Source organism: Macaca nemestrina, chromosome 11, assembly GCF_043159975.1.
Source record: "Macaca nemestrina isolate mMacNem1 chromosome 11, mMacNem.hap1, whole genome shotgun sequence".
NCBI classification, from domain to species: Eukaryota; Metazoa; Chordata; class Mammalia; order Primates; family Cercopithecidae; genus Macaca; species Macaca nemestrina.
In genome coordinates this window covers 65050021-65070187 of record NC_092135.1, presented here as the reverse complement: position 1 = coordinate 65070187, position 20167 = coordinate 65050021, and the positions used below count along the sequence as shown (strand labels likewise).

Below are 20167 nucleotides of genomic sequence, written 5' to 3'. Positions count from 1 at the left end.
CTGTTTCTTTATACACTCCACAACTACAAATGGTTACACAAATTTTTTGGCCATTCTGATGGAAAAAATTACAATTAATTATCATGTTAATTTTTATTTCCTCAATTATTAGTAGTGCTACTGATTTTCTTTAAGGAAGAAACCATTTTCTCTTCTTATTTATTTCTTTATGTCATTATTTTAGATCCGGGGGTACTGATGCAGATTTGTTACATAAGTATATTGTATAATGCTGAGATTTGAGCTTCTGTTGAACCCATCACTCAAATAGTGAATATAGTGCCCCATGTTTTCATATAATTCATGTCCACTTCTAGTTTTTTTGTTGTTTGTATACTTTGCCCAATTTTAAATTTGGTTGTCTCTTTCTTGGCAGATGCTTCCTATATATCCTGGATATTAATATGTTGTTGGTTATATGCACTGTAAATATTTTATTTCTGTTTTTCTAGTACTTGAACATTAGCTAATATATTATTGCAACAGAACAAAGTTTAAATATTTTCATGATATTGAATCTTATATTTTATTTCTGTTTTTCATTTCAAGTGTTTCTTATAAATTCCTTTCTTCCTCTGAAGTCATATATATTTCCCATATATTTTCTCATATTTCTTGTAGTTTTGAGTTTGGGATTTTTATACTTAGCTTTTAAACCATTTGGAATAAATTGTGTACATAATGAAAGACTATTGCCTAAGTACTAATTCAATGACTAGTCTATCCATTTCCAACTCACCTGAATTGCCACATATTTCATAAACTAAATACCCAGAGTATGCAGAGTTCCCTTTCTAATTCATTCTTGATGTTTATGTGGACATAATTCTGCCTTCCTACACTTGTTGATTTTTATATAGCCTTTTTCTTATGTTTATTGTGATTTTTGATTGTGAGCACATGCTCACTGAAACTTTTTATCTATGGGACTTTTTTGAGACCCCAGCTGAAAGCATATGCTTCCAGAAAGCATTTGTATTTTGCTTTCGCTATCTGCATAGTGAATCCATTATAAATTAAGTTACAGGTTTGAAGCTTTCAGGATCTCACAAATATGTGAATTTGGGCCTCAATCTTGAATTAGGTTGGGGTGAGAGTCCCTAATTCTTGAGTTAGGAATTCCTGGGAGATAAAATTATTTTCCACCGATTCAGACCAAAGACTGAGGTAAGCATATTTTTAGTTTATCCTTTCACTGCTATATGTACAGTCCATTGTGTTATTCAGCTTCCTAAAGCATTAGTGATCCAACTTCCCATCCTAGATGAGCCCAGGGCCTAGTATCCTGAGTCAATTGCATGCTTTCATCTATTTGATTTATCAAAGTCCTCACCATCCCAGATTAATATGGAAACTAACAGTTTCTGGGCTTGCTCACCTCCCTAAAATTGTACTTTCACTTTGTTCCCAGTCTCAGTGGATTTCCTTTACTTTCTTAAAAGATTATTCTTTATTTTTATTGTTACATGGTATTTTTTTCCATTTAAGTCTATTTCCTTTCTGAGAATAAAATAGCCATATTGACTTTCTTTTGGTTAATATTTCAATATTTTACAAGTCCATTTTGTGTTGTATATGCCTAACTTTTTCTAATATTCCAATCTCACAATCTTGTCTTTCTACTGAAGAGTTGGGGCATTTACATTTATGAAGACTACTAAAATATTTAGAATTATTTCAGCTATATAATTTTGCAGTTTTAGATACTCTAATTATTCTATGCCTTTCCTTTCCTCCCTCCCTTCCTCTCTCCCTCCCTCCCTCCCTCCCTCCGTTCCTTGTTTCCTTCCCTCCTTCTCTTCTTTTCTTTCTTTCTCTCTTTCTTTTCTTTTCTTTCTTCTTTCTTTCCTTTCCCTTCCCTCCCTTCCTTCCTTCCTTCCTTCCTTCCTTCCTCCCTCCCTCCCTCCCTCCCTCCCTCCCTCCCTCCCTCCCTCCCCTTCCTTCTTCTCTTTCTTTTTCTTTTCACTTTTGTCACCCACACTAGAGTGCAATTGTATGATCTCGACTCACTGCAACCTCCACCTCCCGGGTTCAAGCAGTTCTCCTGCCTCAGTCTCCCAAGTAGCTGGGATTGCAGGTGCATGACACCACACCCAGCCAATATTTGTATTTTTAATAGAGATTGGGTTTCGCTATGTTGGCCAGGCTGGTCTTGTACTCCTGACTTCAGGTGATCGCCTGCCTCAACCTCCCAAAGTGCTGAGATTATAGTTGTGAGCCCCCGTCCGTGCCCAGCCTCTTTTCCTTCTTTCTTTTGAAGTGTTCAGGGTTTCTATTTTTTCTCTAGTCATTAAAAAGTTAATCACTGTATTTGTATTTTTTAATTTTTTACTCCTAAAACTTTAAAGTAAATACTTAAACTGATGAAGGTGTAAAGTTGATCCTTTAATTTTTGCTCTTGAAGAATACTTGAGAATGGTTTGATTGATCATCTACTTTCTGCGTTATGTTATTATTATTTGATATTTTAGTTCCAATTTGTTTTAAATCCCTGTGTCCAGCCTTAGGTCACTTATTCACTAGACCTCACAGAACTCAGAAGAGCCGTTATTCTCACCATTACAGTTTATTACAGCCAATGCATACAGATTAATTAGCAAATGACAAATAAGGCATAGGGCAGAGTCTGCGAGAAACAAGACACAAACTTCTAATTGTTCTCTCCCAGGAAAGTTCTACAAATGGTCCTACTTTAATTCTTTCACCAACAACGTGAGACAAAATGCATGAAGTATTACCAACCAGGGAAGCTCATTCTAGCCTTGTTGTCCATAACTTTTGCTGGAGGTTGTTCACACAAATATGGAGCATCTATGTGGCTGACCTTAGTTACTCATTCTCCATTCGCTCTCCCAGAGACCAAACGGACACAGCATGGTTCAAGGCGCCCATCATAAATCACATGTTCCGCATAAACAATCTGACCTGGATAAGTGCCCCAGGTTCACAAAGACACCCTTATCAGGCCTGATATTCCAGAGCTTGGAGGTTGTTTCCCAGGAGCTGGTTCAGAGACCAGTCTTTTCTTTGGAGATACAGGGTTTGCACATCCCAAGCCTGCTAAGTTAACCCTTTCCTCCACGCTGCCTACATTATTACTATTTTATATAGGCAGTTGGTTTGTTCAGATTTACCCATATATTCAGCAATTTCACTGGCCAATATATTTTCTTCTATCTCAAACTACTTTTCCTGTGATATTGTTTGTTACTGCTTAAGCATATTTCTAACGATTTCCTTTAATGAGGGTTTATTGATAAAAACCTCTTTGTTTTTTTTTTTTTTTTGAGATGGAGTCTCACTTTGTCCCCCAGGCTGGAGTGCAGTGGCGCGATCTCGGCTCCCTGCAAGCTCCGCCTCCCGGGTTCACGCCATTCTCCTGCCTCAGCCTCCCAGTAGCTGGGACTACAGGCGCCCGCCACCACGCCCGGCTAATTTTTTGTATGTTTAGTAGAGACGGGGTTTCACCGTGTTAGCCAGGATGGTCTCGATCTCCTGCCCTCGTGATCCGCCCGCCTCGGCCTCTCAAAGTGCTGGGATTACAGGCGTGAGCCACCGCGCCCGGCCTGGTTTGTTTTAACATGTGTGTATTTTGTCCTCATTCTTAAATTAAAATTTATTTGGATATAAAATTGGAAGTCAAAAATTATTTATCTCACTATATTAAAAATATAGCTTCATACCCTTTCAGATTCGATTTTTACTACTGAGCAGTTAGTTACCAGTTTGTCAATTTTCAAACTTAAATTCTTTTCTCTCTTTTAATTCTGTTTCTCTTTTCCTATAATTCTGTCGTACTGTGTTCTTTCACTCTCTTTTGTTTAGAGGTATAGACTCTTCATTTACCATGACAGGTCTTCATTATGCATCCTGCATCTGAGAGTTAGGTCCTTTAAAATTCAATTCTATAAACTGTTTAGTCATGTCTCTTTGAATATTTCCTTTCTTCCATTCTTTAACTTTGGGTTTTCAAGTAAATATACATTAGAATCTTTATTGTGTCCTTCCTGCCTTTTAATCTTGCTTTCATATTTGCATAAATTTATTACTCTGCTTTATATTCTCTATAATTAATTTCTTTTTCTTTCTTTCTTTCTTTTTTTTTTTTTTTTTTTTTTTTGAGACAGAGTCTTCCTTTGTTACCGAGGCTAGAGTACAGTGGCACAATCTCAGCTCACTGCAACCTCCTGGATTCAAGCAATTCTCCTGCTCAGCATCCCAAGTAGCTGGGACTACAGGCATGCGCCACCATGCCCAGCTAATTTTTGTATTTTTTAGTAGAGACGGGGTTTCACCATGTTGGCCAGGCTGGTCTTGAACTCCTGACCTCAAGTGATCCACCTGCCTCGGCCTCCCAAAGTGCTGGGATTACAGGCGTGAGCCACTGTGCCTGGTTCTCTATAATTAATTTCTTTGAATTTATCTTCTAGGTCATTAATTCTCTCTTCAGCAATATACAATTAGTTATATAACACATCTGCTGTGTTAAAAAAAACAATATTTTTTAAATTGTCTTCGTTTCTTTCTCAAATCTGACTGGCTCTTGGTTTTTATAATATGTTGTTTCAATCTTTTCTTTTTCATGATATACTTTTAAAAAATATTTTAATCCAACTCAATATCTTTTGAATTCATTTACAGTTTAATTCTGTGTTCGCATTTTCTATTGACTCTTGTTCATGGTGAATTATTTTCCTGTGTGTTTGTAAATTTTGGAATTTGTGTTAATGGTCCACCATTACAGACTGTGGTCCTTCACAGTGGCAATCTGAGAGGTGTGAAGGTGATTCCACTTTATTCCTGTCATATACTCTGCAGCATAAAGAATCTACAACAACCTTAAGTTAATTTCTCAGTTTGGGGCTCCCTGAATATTTCCGGCAGTACATTGTGTGTGTAATTCTGCATGCATGCAGCCTTATAGAAGACTTTTTGCTCTGCTTCCTTCTAACATCCTGAGTTGCCAGTAAAAAGGTTGACTCCAATTTGACATTTGACATTCATTTCTTTTTTTGGAAACATGCCCTTTTCCCATATCTGGACATTTCTGGGATTTCATATTAATAAAGGATCAATGAAAAATTTTATTCTATAATCTCACTGCATATGTTGCTACTTAATTCATTGGAACACTCTGGTCCATTTTATTTGATGGCTCCTACTATATATTTTTTCAGCTCTGAAAAGTAAAATTTTTCCCAATGACTTCTTTAATAATTCCCCTTCCTCTTTTCTTTCAATTCTGCTAATTGCACTCTTTCGTGAAATCAACAATTATTTCCCCTTCCATTTGGTGGGGAACATTTTTGAACTTCCATTTTAATTAGTGCTGTCTTTAATTAGCTTAAAAAAGATGAGAATTTACAGTAGGAGTGGGAATTGTAGATAACAAGAGTATGGAAATGAAGGGCTATAGTGGATTTAATGTTTAATACACGTATATAGAATATTATTGCATATAGTGTTATTCATTATTTTCCATTAGGAATTCTAATTGTTTTAAAAACTATAGATAGAATAAATTATTCTTTGGCATGGCATAAGCAAAAAACACCAGGAATGAGCAAAGATAAGGTTGTCTTTTGATGCAGTACAAGGATAGCAATTCAAATATCCACAGCAAACTGTCAAGAAAAACAGTTTCCAATTTCCAATGCAGCAGTTATTTAAACTCACCAGAATTCTTAATTCATTAAAAAGTATGGTCATCTGAACTTCCACTCATTGTCTAAGTTTTAATCTGAATTATTCTATGCAAAATCTAGGGACATTAAAATTTCTTAATAGTTTCCCACATACAATGTAACTATGAAGCAATAGGCTTCATATTCTGATGCCACATCCCAAAAGGCAATATGTCATTATTAGGGATGAAGAGTAAAGATATTTAAGCAATGAGTCAGAAGTATTGTGAAGTGATGACCTAAAAAAGATTTGGAGGTAATATATCAAGTTCTTCCCTGATGTGTATGGAAAGCAATGGTCTTACCACGTCACTAGAGAATGATTACATATCTCATAATAAATCAGAAACTATCTAGAATGTTAAGTGCTGAAATATTAAACAAAACAAACTATTAACAGAGTGAGTTTCCTATTGCGTTTGGCAAAATCTGATTTTTTTTAAAAGATGATCTTCAAAAAATAGAACAACTGGCTGTTTGTTTTAGCCAATACAAAGTTATGTGGTATTCTTCAAGAATTCCTGAGACCCTCTGGCTAGGACTATGTGTACTCTTATGAGTCCTCATATACTATTTCATCAGTTAGGAAGTTGTAAATAAAGAATCATAACAGTGACATGCAGAATTTATTCATAGAACATTATTTTAGCCCTATCTCCATATTTATGGCTGTAGAAAAAGAGCCAAAAATAGAAACACATGGCTCTTTGTAAATGTAACTTCTCAAAGACAAAAGTTTATGTGTTATTATTATTTGTGTTTTCACATTTATTAGTAATAAGTTATTCTTATATTGCTTTATGGATATTATGTACTTTAAAGGGCATGTGAAACTACATTAAAAAGAAATGTTATGTTTAAAAGTTAAAAATTTATAGTTAAATTTTATTTCATATAATGAAGTATTTCTAATATTAAATGTCTATAATGAATAATGTAGAGAAAACAGACATTTTAAATAAAAGTATTTGGCTTAACTCTTGAAAATAAAAATACATTAAAAACTTTAAATATTTTGAAAATTGAATTTTATAAAGTAACATTGTTAATTAGCTAATTTATGTAGTGTCTTTTTTTTTTCTATTCCCCATGTCTGAAATATCTGGAAACATACAGGGTTTCTCTAGAATATTGTGTGCTTTTTTTTTTTTTTTTTTTTTTTTTTTTTTTTTTTTTTTTACCATGGCAAAAAATCACCAAATATTTCACTCCTTTAATTGGCAAAAATTGTTAAAATATGTCAACGAGCATATTTTTCAGAAGGAACAAGTTTTCCTTTTCATGCAAACCTGTCTTCCTAACCTGGCAGCTGAGTCTAATTAACCTCAGCTGGAATTATTTCACTCATAGCTTAGAATCTAGCACCAATTCTGGCCCCAGCTCAAGGGGCTATGAAGACATTAATTGAAATGAGCTGTTAAGCACCAAACATATGGAAGTGCCCCTATTTTCTTCCAAATTGCTTACTTTCCATATCCCTTCATGGTTTTGCTGGATCTACTTGGAATTTCCACCCTTTCTCCTATCCCTCCTTCTCACACATGCCTTCTTTCTCTTCTTGGTCAACTCCCAGTCATGCTTCACAAACACTTTAAAAACTCAGCATTTCTATGAAGCATCTGTGGGCCCACGGACATATGTAGTTGCTTCCTGTATCTTTTACTGTAGCACTGTTCATCTCTTAGTGTTGACATTTGTTTATGAACCTGCCACCTTTCTTAAACTATAAGCCACTCAGGGTCAGCGTCTGTGTCTTCACATACCTATATCCCCAGTGCCAAGCACAGGGCCAGGTCCATAGTTCCTGTTCAGTAAATATTTGCTGAATTTATAGATTTTACTACTGCTCCCATTCTGTGTTTGCCTCTGGTACCAAAAAGAATTCATTAGTAACTGAATTCTAGCTACTTATCAAAAGCTTCATAAAACTGCTTTATTTTTCTCACTTCTCTTCCTGCCTTTGTTTCTCCATTCCTCCTCTCCATCTTTTTCTCTCTCCCTTCATCCTTCCCTCCCTCCCTTCCTCTCTCCTTTCCTTCTTTCCATTTTTTCAAAACCACTGCCCCAGAACACTGAGTTTTTTTAGCCATGCCCTCATCCTTAGTGACTGGGCTTTTTATTCTTAAACTCAGTCTTGCTAGGATTGTATCACCAATACCTGTCATCAAACTTCTCTGGCATAGCACCTTCTGCACTTGTGAACTTCTAACGTCTTTATTTTGGAACACTGACAGTCACATGAGCTATGCCAACCTGAATAGATGCATGGAGTCATGAACTCAGTTTAAGAAGTGGGATTCTTGTATTTCACCTTTGTACTGACATTCTAATTTCAAACCCATTAGGTAACACAAGTTCCATGTACCTTTCTTTCTTCCTTTTTTTTTTTGTGTGTGACGGAGCCTTGCTCTGTCGCCAGGCTGGAGTGCAGTGGCACAATCTCGGCTCACTGCAACCTCCACCTCCCGGGTTCAAACCATTCTCCTGCCTCAGCCTACTGAGTAGCTGGGACAAGAGGTGCATGCCCAGCTAATTTTTGTAGTTTTAGTAGAGACGCGGTTTCACCATGTTGGCCAGGCTGGTCTCAAACTCCTGACCTCATGATCTGCCTACCTCAGCCTCCCAAAGTTTTGGGATTACAGGCGTGAGCCATCACGCCCGCCCTGTACCTTTCTTAGAATAACAAATTCCTGGTTTGGCTCTCATGTGTGGGTTCCAATCCTTCAGTCAGCCCTGTGGTTCTACCTGAACTTTTTGCCCTCTGCTCTTCTTTCTTGGCCTATTCCCTGTAGAACAGAATAGAACAGTACCAGAAATCCACAAGGTGCAGACTGATAAACCAGGGTAGCAGTGGTTCCACACACTTCCCATTGGTGAGAGTGGCAAGATATGAGGATTTTACTGCTGTATGTTTCCTCTATCTTCAAGTGACTGCAAAAACCCAGCAGTATAGTTGCTCCAATTAGAGGGCCTGGGATCAGAGAACATTCTGCCTCAAATCTTAGGCGATACATTTGCCTTTAACAAAATATAACTATGTATATTTTCTTTTTTATATTTTATTTTTGAGACAGGGTCTCACTCTGTCACTTAGGCTGGAGTGCAGTGGCATGATCTTAGCTAATTGTAACCTTGAACTCCAGGGCTCCAAGGATCCTCCTGCCTTAGCCTCCCTGGTAGCTGGGTCTACAGATGTGTGCCGCAAGCCCAGCTAATTTTTTATTTTTTTGTAGAGATGGGAGAGTTGCTATGTTGCCCAAGCTGGTCTTGAACACTTGACCTCAAACACTCCTCCTTCCTCGGCCTCCCAAAGCACTGAGAATATTTACTTATTTAAGTCTTTGTTTAAATGTCACCTTCCCATGTGGTTGATTCTCACCATCCTAATTAAAATTACAAATTTCCATCACGCACCATTCCCTCTATCCTGGCCTATGTTTTCTATAGCACTTGCTGTCTTCTGATATATCATTTACTTCTTCATTATTTTATCATCCAATGTATGTATCTCCTGTTACAAAATATGCTCCATGGGCAGAATTTTTTCTTTTTCTTTTTGTCTTTTATTCATTGATGTCTCCAAGCACTTAGAATAGTACCTGGTACAAATAGGCACTCAATACATATTTGCTTGATGAATGAACAGATGAATGGGCAAATGAAAACAGCACATCAAAAATATTTGGTAGAAATACGTACACATTTCTGACATTCTACAATCAGAATATTAAAAATAATATATTTAGTTTTTTCCAATTTCAGGGTGAATGAATGATTTTTTAAAGGTATACTTAAATTTCTTGCTATCTTTCTTTGATGGCCTCATGTTTTAAAATTAAATATGACCAAGTGCAAGCTCAAAATGAGTTCCTGGGATTTTGGAAATTTTCCAGCATTCCAAGGTGCTGATTTATAGTTACCACGTGAACGACCTCATGAATAGACCTTTCATTACATATTCCTCAGAATAGCAAACTCCCAGCTGCCCCTTCCTACTGGGCCATGACTTAACTCTGGAATGTGTTTTGACTCACTGACTATAATAGTGACTAAAAGGAACATGTGGGAGTCATCAAAAATCTGCAGGTGGACCCGACTTTAAGAAAAAGAAACACTTAATTGGGTAAGCAGATTAATTAGAGATGATTACTGATATAAAAATTAGATTATTTTACAAAGGCCATCACCACAGAATTGTTTTAGATGGTGATCCACTGACGATATTTTTCCTAATGAAATGTCTCCTATATGAACTAAAATAACATTATTTGGGGCATGAAATAAGGTAGAGTAGATAGGGAAGCAAGTCTGCAAGCAGAAGCGAGTGCTGGTAATCCTGGGTCCACCATCGTGTGTCCGGAGACCAGGTGTCGATGGTGTTAGCTAGAACTACTCTGTGATTAAATATCTGATTTACTTATAAGTTTCCAAAGAAGCCCTCCCTGTTTCATTAAAGAAATGGTGCTGTTAATTTTAAAGTCGCCTGTTGCTCCATTTCATTTAACTTTGTTAATCTTAGGTATTCAGAAAAAGGTTTGCTTCTGACCTGAGGGGATTCATATTTCCAAGACAAAGAAGCCCTAGAAAAGATGTTATGGGGGAAAAAAAAAAAAAGTAAAGCCTCACAGTAGTATTTCTGTTTCTATGATAAAACTATTGCTTTATCAGCACATTGAAAAGGGAACACAGTTGAAATTATATTTTTCTTAATTTTATCACTAGAAAATACTAAAGAGAGGAGATCATCCCCAGCTCTCGAAGGCAACTTTTTAATATGTGAATTATTGCTATTTACCTTTTATCTGTTTTGCCAACATGAATTCTCTTTCTGCTTATACACATACATTTCAATAAAGGTAAATTAGCAGGTAGAGGATCACTTAAAATGAATAGTTAACATCTGGATCAACTCTCATGAAAGGTTGGACAGTTAGCTCATGGGACGAATGTCAGCTTCCAATATCATGACAATTTACATGTACATTACTTAAAATTCAATGAAATTAGCAATTATGTTGGTCAGCTGCACTAGCTACTTTTTAATTGCGTAATAGCCACACGTGGCTAGTCGTTACCATGTTGGATCGCACAGATATAGGACACTTCTATTATCATTATCACAGAAGTTTCTTTTGGACATCATTACTCTAAAATGTCTGATTTTAAACAAAAAAATAAGATATGTAAATGTCAGTCACACAAATACATATATTATACATACTTCAGTATTTTAGAAACATTAATGACTGGAAGGATCCCCTCATGTAAAGAGCAGTAGAAAACTGAAAGAACAGATGTTCAGTTTGTTTTGTGAAACCTGCCAGAGGAGATGAATGGCCATTATAAGAATAAAGAATGAATTTAGTTTTAATCGAGCAGAATAAAAAGAGAAAGACAGTAGGTAATTTCCAAGGTTTATTGCAAAAGCCTTGGAAAAGCGACTTGGAATATATATTTTATCTTTTGGCATTTTACATGTTGATGACTTAGAAGATTAAAATTAAAATTATGAGTTAGAGAATAAAAGTGAAGAGCAGACAATTGTCATATTAAAAAATCCCAAGTCATATAAATTTGATGCACATGACCCATTCAATTCTATACTATTTGAAGTATTCCTTGATCCAGAGTTTTTCAGCAGAAAGAGTAGATTTTTCAATTCTACATACATGTACGTCAAACGCCAGTACCTAAGACTTCCAGTATTCACTTTCCAACTTACTGGTCTTAAAATATCTAAAAGAAATTCAACAAATCATATATATATATATATATATATATATTTTTTTTTTTTTTTGAGATGGAGTCTCGCTCTGTTGCCCAGGCTGGAGTGCAGTGGTGCCATCTCGGCTCACTGCAGCCTCCACCTGCCAGGTTCAAGCAATTCTCCTGCCTCAGTCTCCCGAGTAGCTGGGATTACAGGCATTCACTATCATGCCCAGCTAATTTTTGTAATTTTAGTAGAGATGGGGTGTCACCATGTTGGTCAGGGCTGGTCTCAAACTCCTGACCCTAGGTGATTTACCCACCTTGGCCTCCCAAAACGCTGGGATTACAGGCGTGAGTGACTATGCCCGACCCAACAAATCAGATTTTTATATTAGTATAATACAATTAATCAAATCATTTACACTGATTGATTTCTTTTCTTTCATATCCCATCATTATCAAATTACCCACATTTGTCAAATTATGGACTTACTATGCTCGACATTTAATGTCATATGATCTAAGTCTTCCTAGAATCATTTTAACAAATGTTAGAGTATATTTCCAAGAAAATGTGAATGGAATGCACCAACATGCACACGGGAGCACTATGGTTTACTTGACACCAATACATAAGTGAGGAAATGGAGTAAATGAAACAGAAGTGGTGAGAGTAATTGTCCACAAACTGGGAACCTGGGAGTGGCTCATCGGGCATAAAAAGAAAGGCTGGGGAAAATCATAGCACCTTTCTGTGCTGTTCTGGTCCTGCAGTTGAGGATATTGGAGTGGAAATAATCTGACAGGCATTGCTAGTTCTGTCCTGGAATGGAGTTATCAATTCACACTGTTTACTAAATTTTAAATATGCAGGATATTAGGTAGTTGCACTTAAATTATCTATTATAAGTGTAATTTTAAAAATCTACTGTTTTTCATATTACTACAAATAAATACTGCCTCAATATGAAACTCTTACGGCTAGTTAAGATGTTTAACTAATATATAAGGCTGTCGCAGTCACTCATATAATTGTATAAACTCTGAAATCTTTCAGTTATCACACTTTATTTAGAAACAAGTGTTTATCTTTTTGGAATAAAATAAATCTTTATAGCAAAACAGCAATATCAAAATGCTCTTGTTTTGTAGGTTTCGTCCAGTTTAATTTGCATGCTGTCCAAGTTAACTAAATTAAGTATTAAAATAGTTTATTATTGTTCCAACAGAGATAGAAATTTGGGGACCTGTGAAAGAATGAAAAGGATCCCATAATGAAATAATTTTGTTTCTTTTAAATGTATTGATACATAGGAATTAGAGTTATTGTGCAATATACAGATAAAATGAAATTAAAATTGCTGCTATGTTCATCCATCTTGCAGATGCAATTTTCCCACCTTGTGTTTGCAAGTTTACTTCTTGTTATTGTCAGTGTAACTGGAAATGTGTATTTGAGGTTACTTTTAAATTTAAGTCATATCTTGACAGTAAATAGTGGTTACACTCCAGAATACTTTTTCTAAGCTTTTAACATAAAGAGGCCTTTGAAAACCTTTGCATGGAAATCAAAGAAAACACAGACGAGGAGAAGTAAGATGTGATGAGTGGAGTTAATTATCTCGTGTAAGTTCGATCAGTTTGCCAAACTCATTTTTGCCTCCCTATGCTAAGCTCTCCACAGGAAAGAATCATCAGAATATAAATCATTCCTTGAAGCTTCTCTTTTCTTGGCCTCTGCTAATCTAATTCTTTTGCATTCAGCCAAGTGCCCATAAAGTTTAATCAGAGGCCAGAAATATGTGGAGTAAATTCCTCAAGACTGATACTAATCATATTAGGATATTAATTGGGCATACCAAAATGAATTGAAAGTGAAAAAGAGATTGAAATCTCAATTTACATGTATTTAGAAATCCATGCCCAGGCCATCATTAGCAAACTCCCCTTCACTGTTTCTACACCTGCCTCCCACTCCAAATTACATCCTTATACCAAACGGAATCGGAATGGGCTGAACCACATGTAAATTCCCCTGAAAATCAGTCTGTTCTGTCACAGTGTACAGCTTCTCAAACTTTAATGTGCACATGAATCATTTGAGGATCCTGTTACAAGCAGATTTTGATTTAGTAGAACTGATGTGAGGCTGAAGGGTCTGCATTTCTAATAAGCCTCCAGGTGATGCTGATGTGCTGATTCGCAAACAGCTTTTTTAAAGTTTTAAAGCAGAGTACTATTTGCTTTTCCACATTGTGAACTGTAATATTCCAAAGACTTTCCACATTGCTCACGTGGACTGGTGACTTAACAGTTTGCTACAAATATTCCAAATGATATCTTAAAATTTGTACTAATTATGATCTCTAACAAACACCACAAATACTACAATAGACATTAGTTGGTTAAAGAGGAAAAATCCAGAATGTGTCTAATCAGAAATGATAAATAAGATCTGTATTTTCCAATAAATTATTTATATTTTTCATGTCTGTCATTGTTGAAAATGATATTAGTAGTGTGATTTCTAACATATGAGCTATTAACTTTTTAATGATTTTTTTTGTTTTTTTTTAAATTTATTTATTATTATTATACTTTAAGTTGTAGGGTACATTTAATGATATTTGTAAAGCATTAATCAAATTTATAAGGTTCTGTCTAAAATGTAACACTCTTATGTCGCTTTGTATTCCAAATTCATTATGCAAGTTTAGTTTAATTGTCTGAAAAGGAGATGCTTAAGGCATCTTATTATTTTTTTTTATTTTGCTACCGATAGTTACTCCTAGCTCATTCTTTTGGTACCCACAGACAGAAAGACAAGTATGTTTTTCTTTTATTTTCACAAAAGGAAAAGTAAGATTATGGTCAGGTACATTGTTTCAAACTTCTAATACTGAAAATGCTTGTTGTATAGTTACTCCTAGCTCATTCTTTTGGTACCCACAGACAGAAAGACAAGTATGTTTTTCTTTTATTTTCACAAAAGGAAAAGTAAGATTATGGTCAGGTACATTGTTTCAAACTTCTAATACTGAAAATGCTTGTTGTACTGGTTTATAGTCAATTAAAATATATTCTATTTAGTTATAAAAAACTAATTAAAATATAATAAAGATAGAAGTATTTATAAATACCTCTATTTTTCCTAAATTATATTTCCTAAACTATATGCAGTCATTATTTTCCTTACTAATTTTTAAACAAACCCCTCATATATTTTATTTATTAACCACTCATGTTGTACGAGGTATGATCTCAAGAAAGTGTATCAAAATGCTATGCTAACCTTCAAAGATGTGGCTGTGACCACTTTCAGGTGACATCTTGTCACAAGATGTTTCCTCGCCTTTCTCGTCTGAGTCTTTCACAGAATCCTCCAGCTGGCTCCCAGGGTGACTCTTAAAAGCTGGCGAGCACAAACTTCGCTCAATTTCCACTTCCTGTTAGAAGACATTAAAGGGTTGTATGTTAAAAGCTATCAGTAGGAAACAGATGTGTTTTTTAGGGGGGATAGAAGGCAGGAGTGAAAGAGGGAGGGAGTTTCTGTCGTGAGTGATGTTTTCCAATATGCTTCGGGTAAAATTTTGATAACTTCGCCAAGAACTGCAAACATATATCTGAACGCTTAGTTTACTTTTCTGCCACTGGTTCCACTTCTGAATTAGCCTTCCTTTCATGTGTGTGTGTTTTTTACTCTCATAAAAGAGAAAGAGTGGAAATAAGGGTCACAATACAACATAATATATGTTAATGGATGCAACTTTCTAGGCCTGAGAAATGTTGATGAGGGAATTTCAAAAAATAGCAATGTATCAACATTATATGCTGAAGACAGAAGGAAATGAGTTTTTTTAATGTCATGCTCACCCTATAATAATAACCTGAGCAATTATAGAGTTCCCCAATTACAAATCCATTCAGCCAGCATACAGTGAGTACAGTTTTTCAATTCATAAAGATTATGAAATTACTTCTTGAGATAGTAATTTAAAAGTGAAGAGATAAAAGATTCCCAAAGAAAGGAAGTATAAAGGATATTTCCAACATAGAAAGTCTAGCATTCCTTATTGTATAGGCCAAGTAATGTAATCAAATGAAACAAACCAAGCCAAGTAGACTAAATATTTTGAATAAAAAGTTGCAAAAAGTAAATGACCCAAGACAGTTCAAGAAGCAAAAGTCTAATTTTTACTATGTCAAGTAATATGCTGAAAATGTTTTCAACAGCTACACCTAAGTTAAAGATTTTCATACAGGAGGTCACACAGTAGTCTCCCTGTAACTGCAGTTTTGGTTTCTGCAGTTTCATTTATCTGCGGTCCACAATATGAAATGAAAAATTCCAGAAATAAACCATTTATAAATTTTAAATTGCATGCTCTCTGAGGATCACTCCATCTGCCCAGGACATGAATCATCAGTTTGTTTGTCCATACTACCAACCATGATTCACTTAGAAGCCGTCTTGGTTATCAGATGGACTATCATAGTATTGCAGTGCTTGTGGTCAAATCACTCTTATTTAACCTTTATTACAGCATAGTGTTTTAGTTAGTCTATTTTATTATTAGTGATTGTTGTGAATCTCTTACTGTACTAAATTTAAAAGTTAAACTTTATTATAGGTATATATGTGTGGGATAAGACATAGTATACACAGGGTTCGGTACTAGCTGTGGTTTTAGGCATCCACCAGGGGCCTTGTAACATGACCTCCGTGGATAAGGGGAGACTACCGTATTTTTCTAAATAGCGATTCAGATGATGATGTCAGTAATTGTTTTTCACTTTTGTTACCTCTTAAGTACACAGACATGAGTGAGTCAAGTTTGAGAGACAGCTAAAAGCTTTGAAACATTTCTTAGAGTAGACACATTTTCTATGTCTTTGCTATGGTTAGAAAAGTTTTTCAATTTATATATAATATATACACACCTGCAAATATATATATACATATATGACATGTACATAACAAGTATATATGAAGATATATATTCACACAAATATATAATATACACATACACATGAATATACATGAGTATGAATATATTCACTATGTATATGTGTGTACATACATTTATTACAAATGTTTGTATATACACATATACACACATACATATAAAATCACTAGAAATATTGGTAACTGGTAATCATATCATCTTTAGATACTCCCCAAAAATATTTGATGTATGCTGTCTTCATTAGAGTGAACTTTAACTGAAACTAAAAACAATTGCAGGAGAAAAATAGAGAAAAAGAACTTGTCGTTTTTTTCAGGGCATTGCCTTTAACATATGTGTTTCCAACTATTACAAAAAATCCATATGTTCATAATTTGTAGTGAGGTATAATGCTGTTGAGACACAGTGTCAGTCATGCCACGACATGTGGCACGAGTATAACATCCTTCTCTGAGTTCATTCTGGTGTCCTCTCCACTGTCCTGGAAGGTGACTGCTATGACATGAACACATTATGTTTGCTTGTTTTGTTTCAGCAATTTTATCCAACTGCTAGCATTGCAAAACAAGATGAGATAAATAGAAGGTGCAGATGCCTACAAAGTTGTGATTTTTGTTAGGAAAATTTATGTTTTGGTAAAAGGTGGAACACTGAACATGGTCCATGGACTGAGACTGATGATATTAAGGAATAATTTCTGTTTCATATACCTACATGGAAATGTGATTTGATTAAATTTTAGCTGGTGATGACATTAACTTATACTATATTGGTATTCTCATTCTGGAATTCACAAGTATCAAGAATGCATCTTGTATGGAGGCAGTAAGGAACAATCCACATGTGGTGGACCTATTTTCAAGCCCTAGTCATCACATCAAAGTCATTCTGAGGCAAGTTCTTCAGGGCCTGGCAAGGGGTAAGGAGGCAGCTGTGTAGAGATATAAAAAAGCTTCTTGGATGAGGTTGAATTGAGCTCTCTCCAATCAAAGCAGTGATCCGCTTTAATCTCTCGTAATCTGTTTTATACACTGTGCTTCCACAAAAGATTTACTTTGAGTAAAAATCTATAGGCTTAAACAAATGTGTAAAACACCAGTTTAGAAGGAACAAATGCAGCATTTCACAATGAGAAAGTTGGATTCAAGCCCTCCCTTGGCTACTAATTAGCTTTGTGGCCTTGATTAAGTCACTTGCCATTTCTAGGACTAAGTTTTCTCAAATGTTCTTGGAAGAGATTTGGTTATTGGATGCCTAATGTTCAACAACCAACTACTGGTGGTATAATTTTGTTTAAAATAAAATAAAGAAATATGTTTCACCTTTGGTGGCTTCCAGTCTAGTGAAGGAGGTAAATGGTAACAAAGCCCAGGAGTCAGTATTAAACATGCAACTCTAATGCTGAGTATCTCAATGGGGGAATTAACTCAGTGAGAAAGAGAGAGCCGCGCACAGGGCTCTCCTGGGGAAATGACTTTCAGCTGATATTTGAAGAATGAATGGGGCTTAACTACGTGAAGAGCTTTCCAGGTGAAGACAATATGTGCAAATGTCCTGGACTGGGAGGGAGGACAGAGCATAGAGTAGGTGGGAGCAGGGAGGCTGAAAGAAAACACATGGTGCTGGATGGCCTGCAAAGGCAGGCCGGGGCCAGATCACAAGGCCTGCAGCACTGTATTTACTTTTTTGGTCTTAGCTCAATGGGAAGTTACTGAATGTTTTTAAGTGTGTGTGTGTATGTGTGTGTGTGTATACATGTGCACGCATGACATAATTAGATCTGCCATGTGAAAAGTGCAGTCTAACTCCAGAACATGATTTCTCAATCTTGTCACTGTTATCTGAACCAGATAATTCTTTGTTGTTAGGGCCTTATTCTGTGCATGGTAGGCTGTTTGACAGCCTTCCTGGTCTCTACCCACTAGATGCCAGGAGCATTTGTCCCTAGCTCTGGAGTCATAACTATTAAAAGTGGGTTCACACATTGCAAAATCTCCTGTGGGGAGCAAAGTCACTGCTGGTGAAGAGCCACTACTCCAGACTGGGTTAGAGTAGAAGGTTACAATACGTGTGGAAAGAGCAGTTACTATAGCAGTGCTGCAGGCAAGTGATGATGATCTTAAGAATGGTGATGGAGATGGCCAGAAGTGAACCAAGTTGAAAGCTACTTAGGAGGTAAAACTTTCGAAGCTTGGTAATGGATTGAATCAGAAGTCTGAGAAAGATAGAGAGGGGAGGGGGGAGAGAGATAATGAGAGAGAGAGAGAATGGGAGAGAATTTAATTTTTCTCTATGGCATGCACAACAAAATGGATTGTGATGCTATTAAATGATGTCAAAATATCAGATAAAGGCTGGTTTGAGGGAGATGATAGATCATGAGTTGGGTAGCAAGATGTCCAAAAGGCAGTTGGATGTGTAGCCCTGGAGCTTAGAGGAGAGGTCCAAACTGAACAACTAATTTAAGTCATCTGCCTTCCGTGGTAATTGAAACAACAGGCTTGAATGAACTTGCTTAGGGGCAAAGTATATAAAGTGTGATGGAGAGTGAGTCCAGAACCAAGCCTTGAAAAATGCCAAGATTAAATGTATGGCAGAGGAGAAAAATCAGAAGGAAAGAATATCTTTAACGATATTGAACTTGCACTGAAAGTATTAATTTGAAGAGGACTAAAATATATCTTGAGTTGAGCAACATGGATGTCAACAGTTGAGCAAAATTGCTTCATTGAAAGTACAAAGGTTCGAAGGCAATTTGAAGTGGTTGAGAGAGTGGCTGGGAGATGGTGAATGGAACTCACTTATTGAAAATTTCAATGTTAATGTGGATGGGAGCAATAAAGCAGTAACTTGAGAGAGATGTGTTTTGTTTGTTTTAAAGGAAGAGTTTTGCATACTTTGAAAAGCTAACTCAAATGATTTAATGAGATGGAGATGCTGACTGTATAGAAGACAGCAGGAACAATCAGTGAAGGAAAATTAACGAGAAGGGCAAGAGGATGGAACCCAAAGCATGGATAGAAATATAGCCCGAAGGCAGCATAACAGAAAACATTCCTGTTCTCACTGAGGGGAAGGAGGGTCAAATTAATGCAGATATAGGTGATTTGCATGCTTTGTTGCTTGAAGATAAGAACCCAGGCAGAAAGTTATCTATTTTCTCTGTTACAATGCAAAGTCTAATGAACATAGGAGTATTTGAAGAGAATGAAGAAAGTTTAACTTAATTGCTGGGGAGAACAGGGGAAGAGACATGACTAGACAAAGATGACTGTGGCAGTGCAGCACTGGGGGCCCATTTGAGATTGGGAATATTAACTCTGCAGGGCTACCAATTGGGCCTGTTAAGTTACTTAGTTACTTACTAAGTCAGAAAATTCACCATAGTTCTAGTTTGGGCAATGAGAAAGTATATAGGTGACTTCAGCCAGGGAGCGGTTTCCTGAGGAAAAGTATAAATAAAATGTGTATCACAGAGTGGGGTTAGGGCAGGCAGAGACCAAGTACAGGAAATTTAGGTTGCCACCAAGAGATCTAACAGAGCGATTGAAATGATACACTGTGCAATGTAAGTTGGATTAAAAGGAAAGAAAGGGTACATTGGAAGACAGACGAAGGGTCCCCAGACTGGAGATCTTGGTGAAACTAAAGAACCCTTTTAGTGTCAATATTTGGCAAAGCAAATTGGAGAGAGTCGTGACTGGGGCAACTGAGATGTTTGCTTTAGTTTGTAGAGAGTAGGGTAACTTGTTAGGATCCAGCTGTGACCAAAAAATGAAAGCTAGAGTAGAGGGAAAGTTATTACAT

At 36.1% G+C, this 20167-nt stretch overlaps 1 protein-coding gene across 2 annotated transcripts in view; it reads right to left on the bottom strand.

Annotated features, from left to right (window-relative positions):
• The window catches only part of LOC105483297 (xin actin binding repeat containing 2), a 348129-nt gene that overhangs the window by 111131 nt on the left and 216831 nt on the right, over positions 1-20167 (bottom strand). For both annotated transcript variants that reach the window (XM_071072890.1, XM_011744087.2), the window contains exon 2: positions 14686-14839. In XM_071072890.1, the coding sequence (XP_070928991.1) occupies positions 14686-14839 (154 nt within the window). The remainder of the gene's footprint in view (positions 1-14685; positions 14840-20167) is intronic.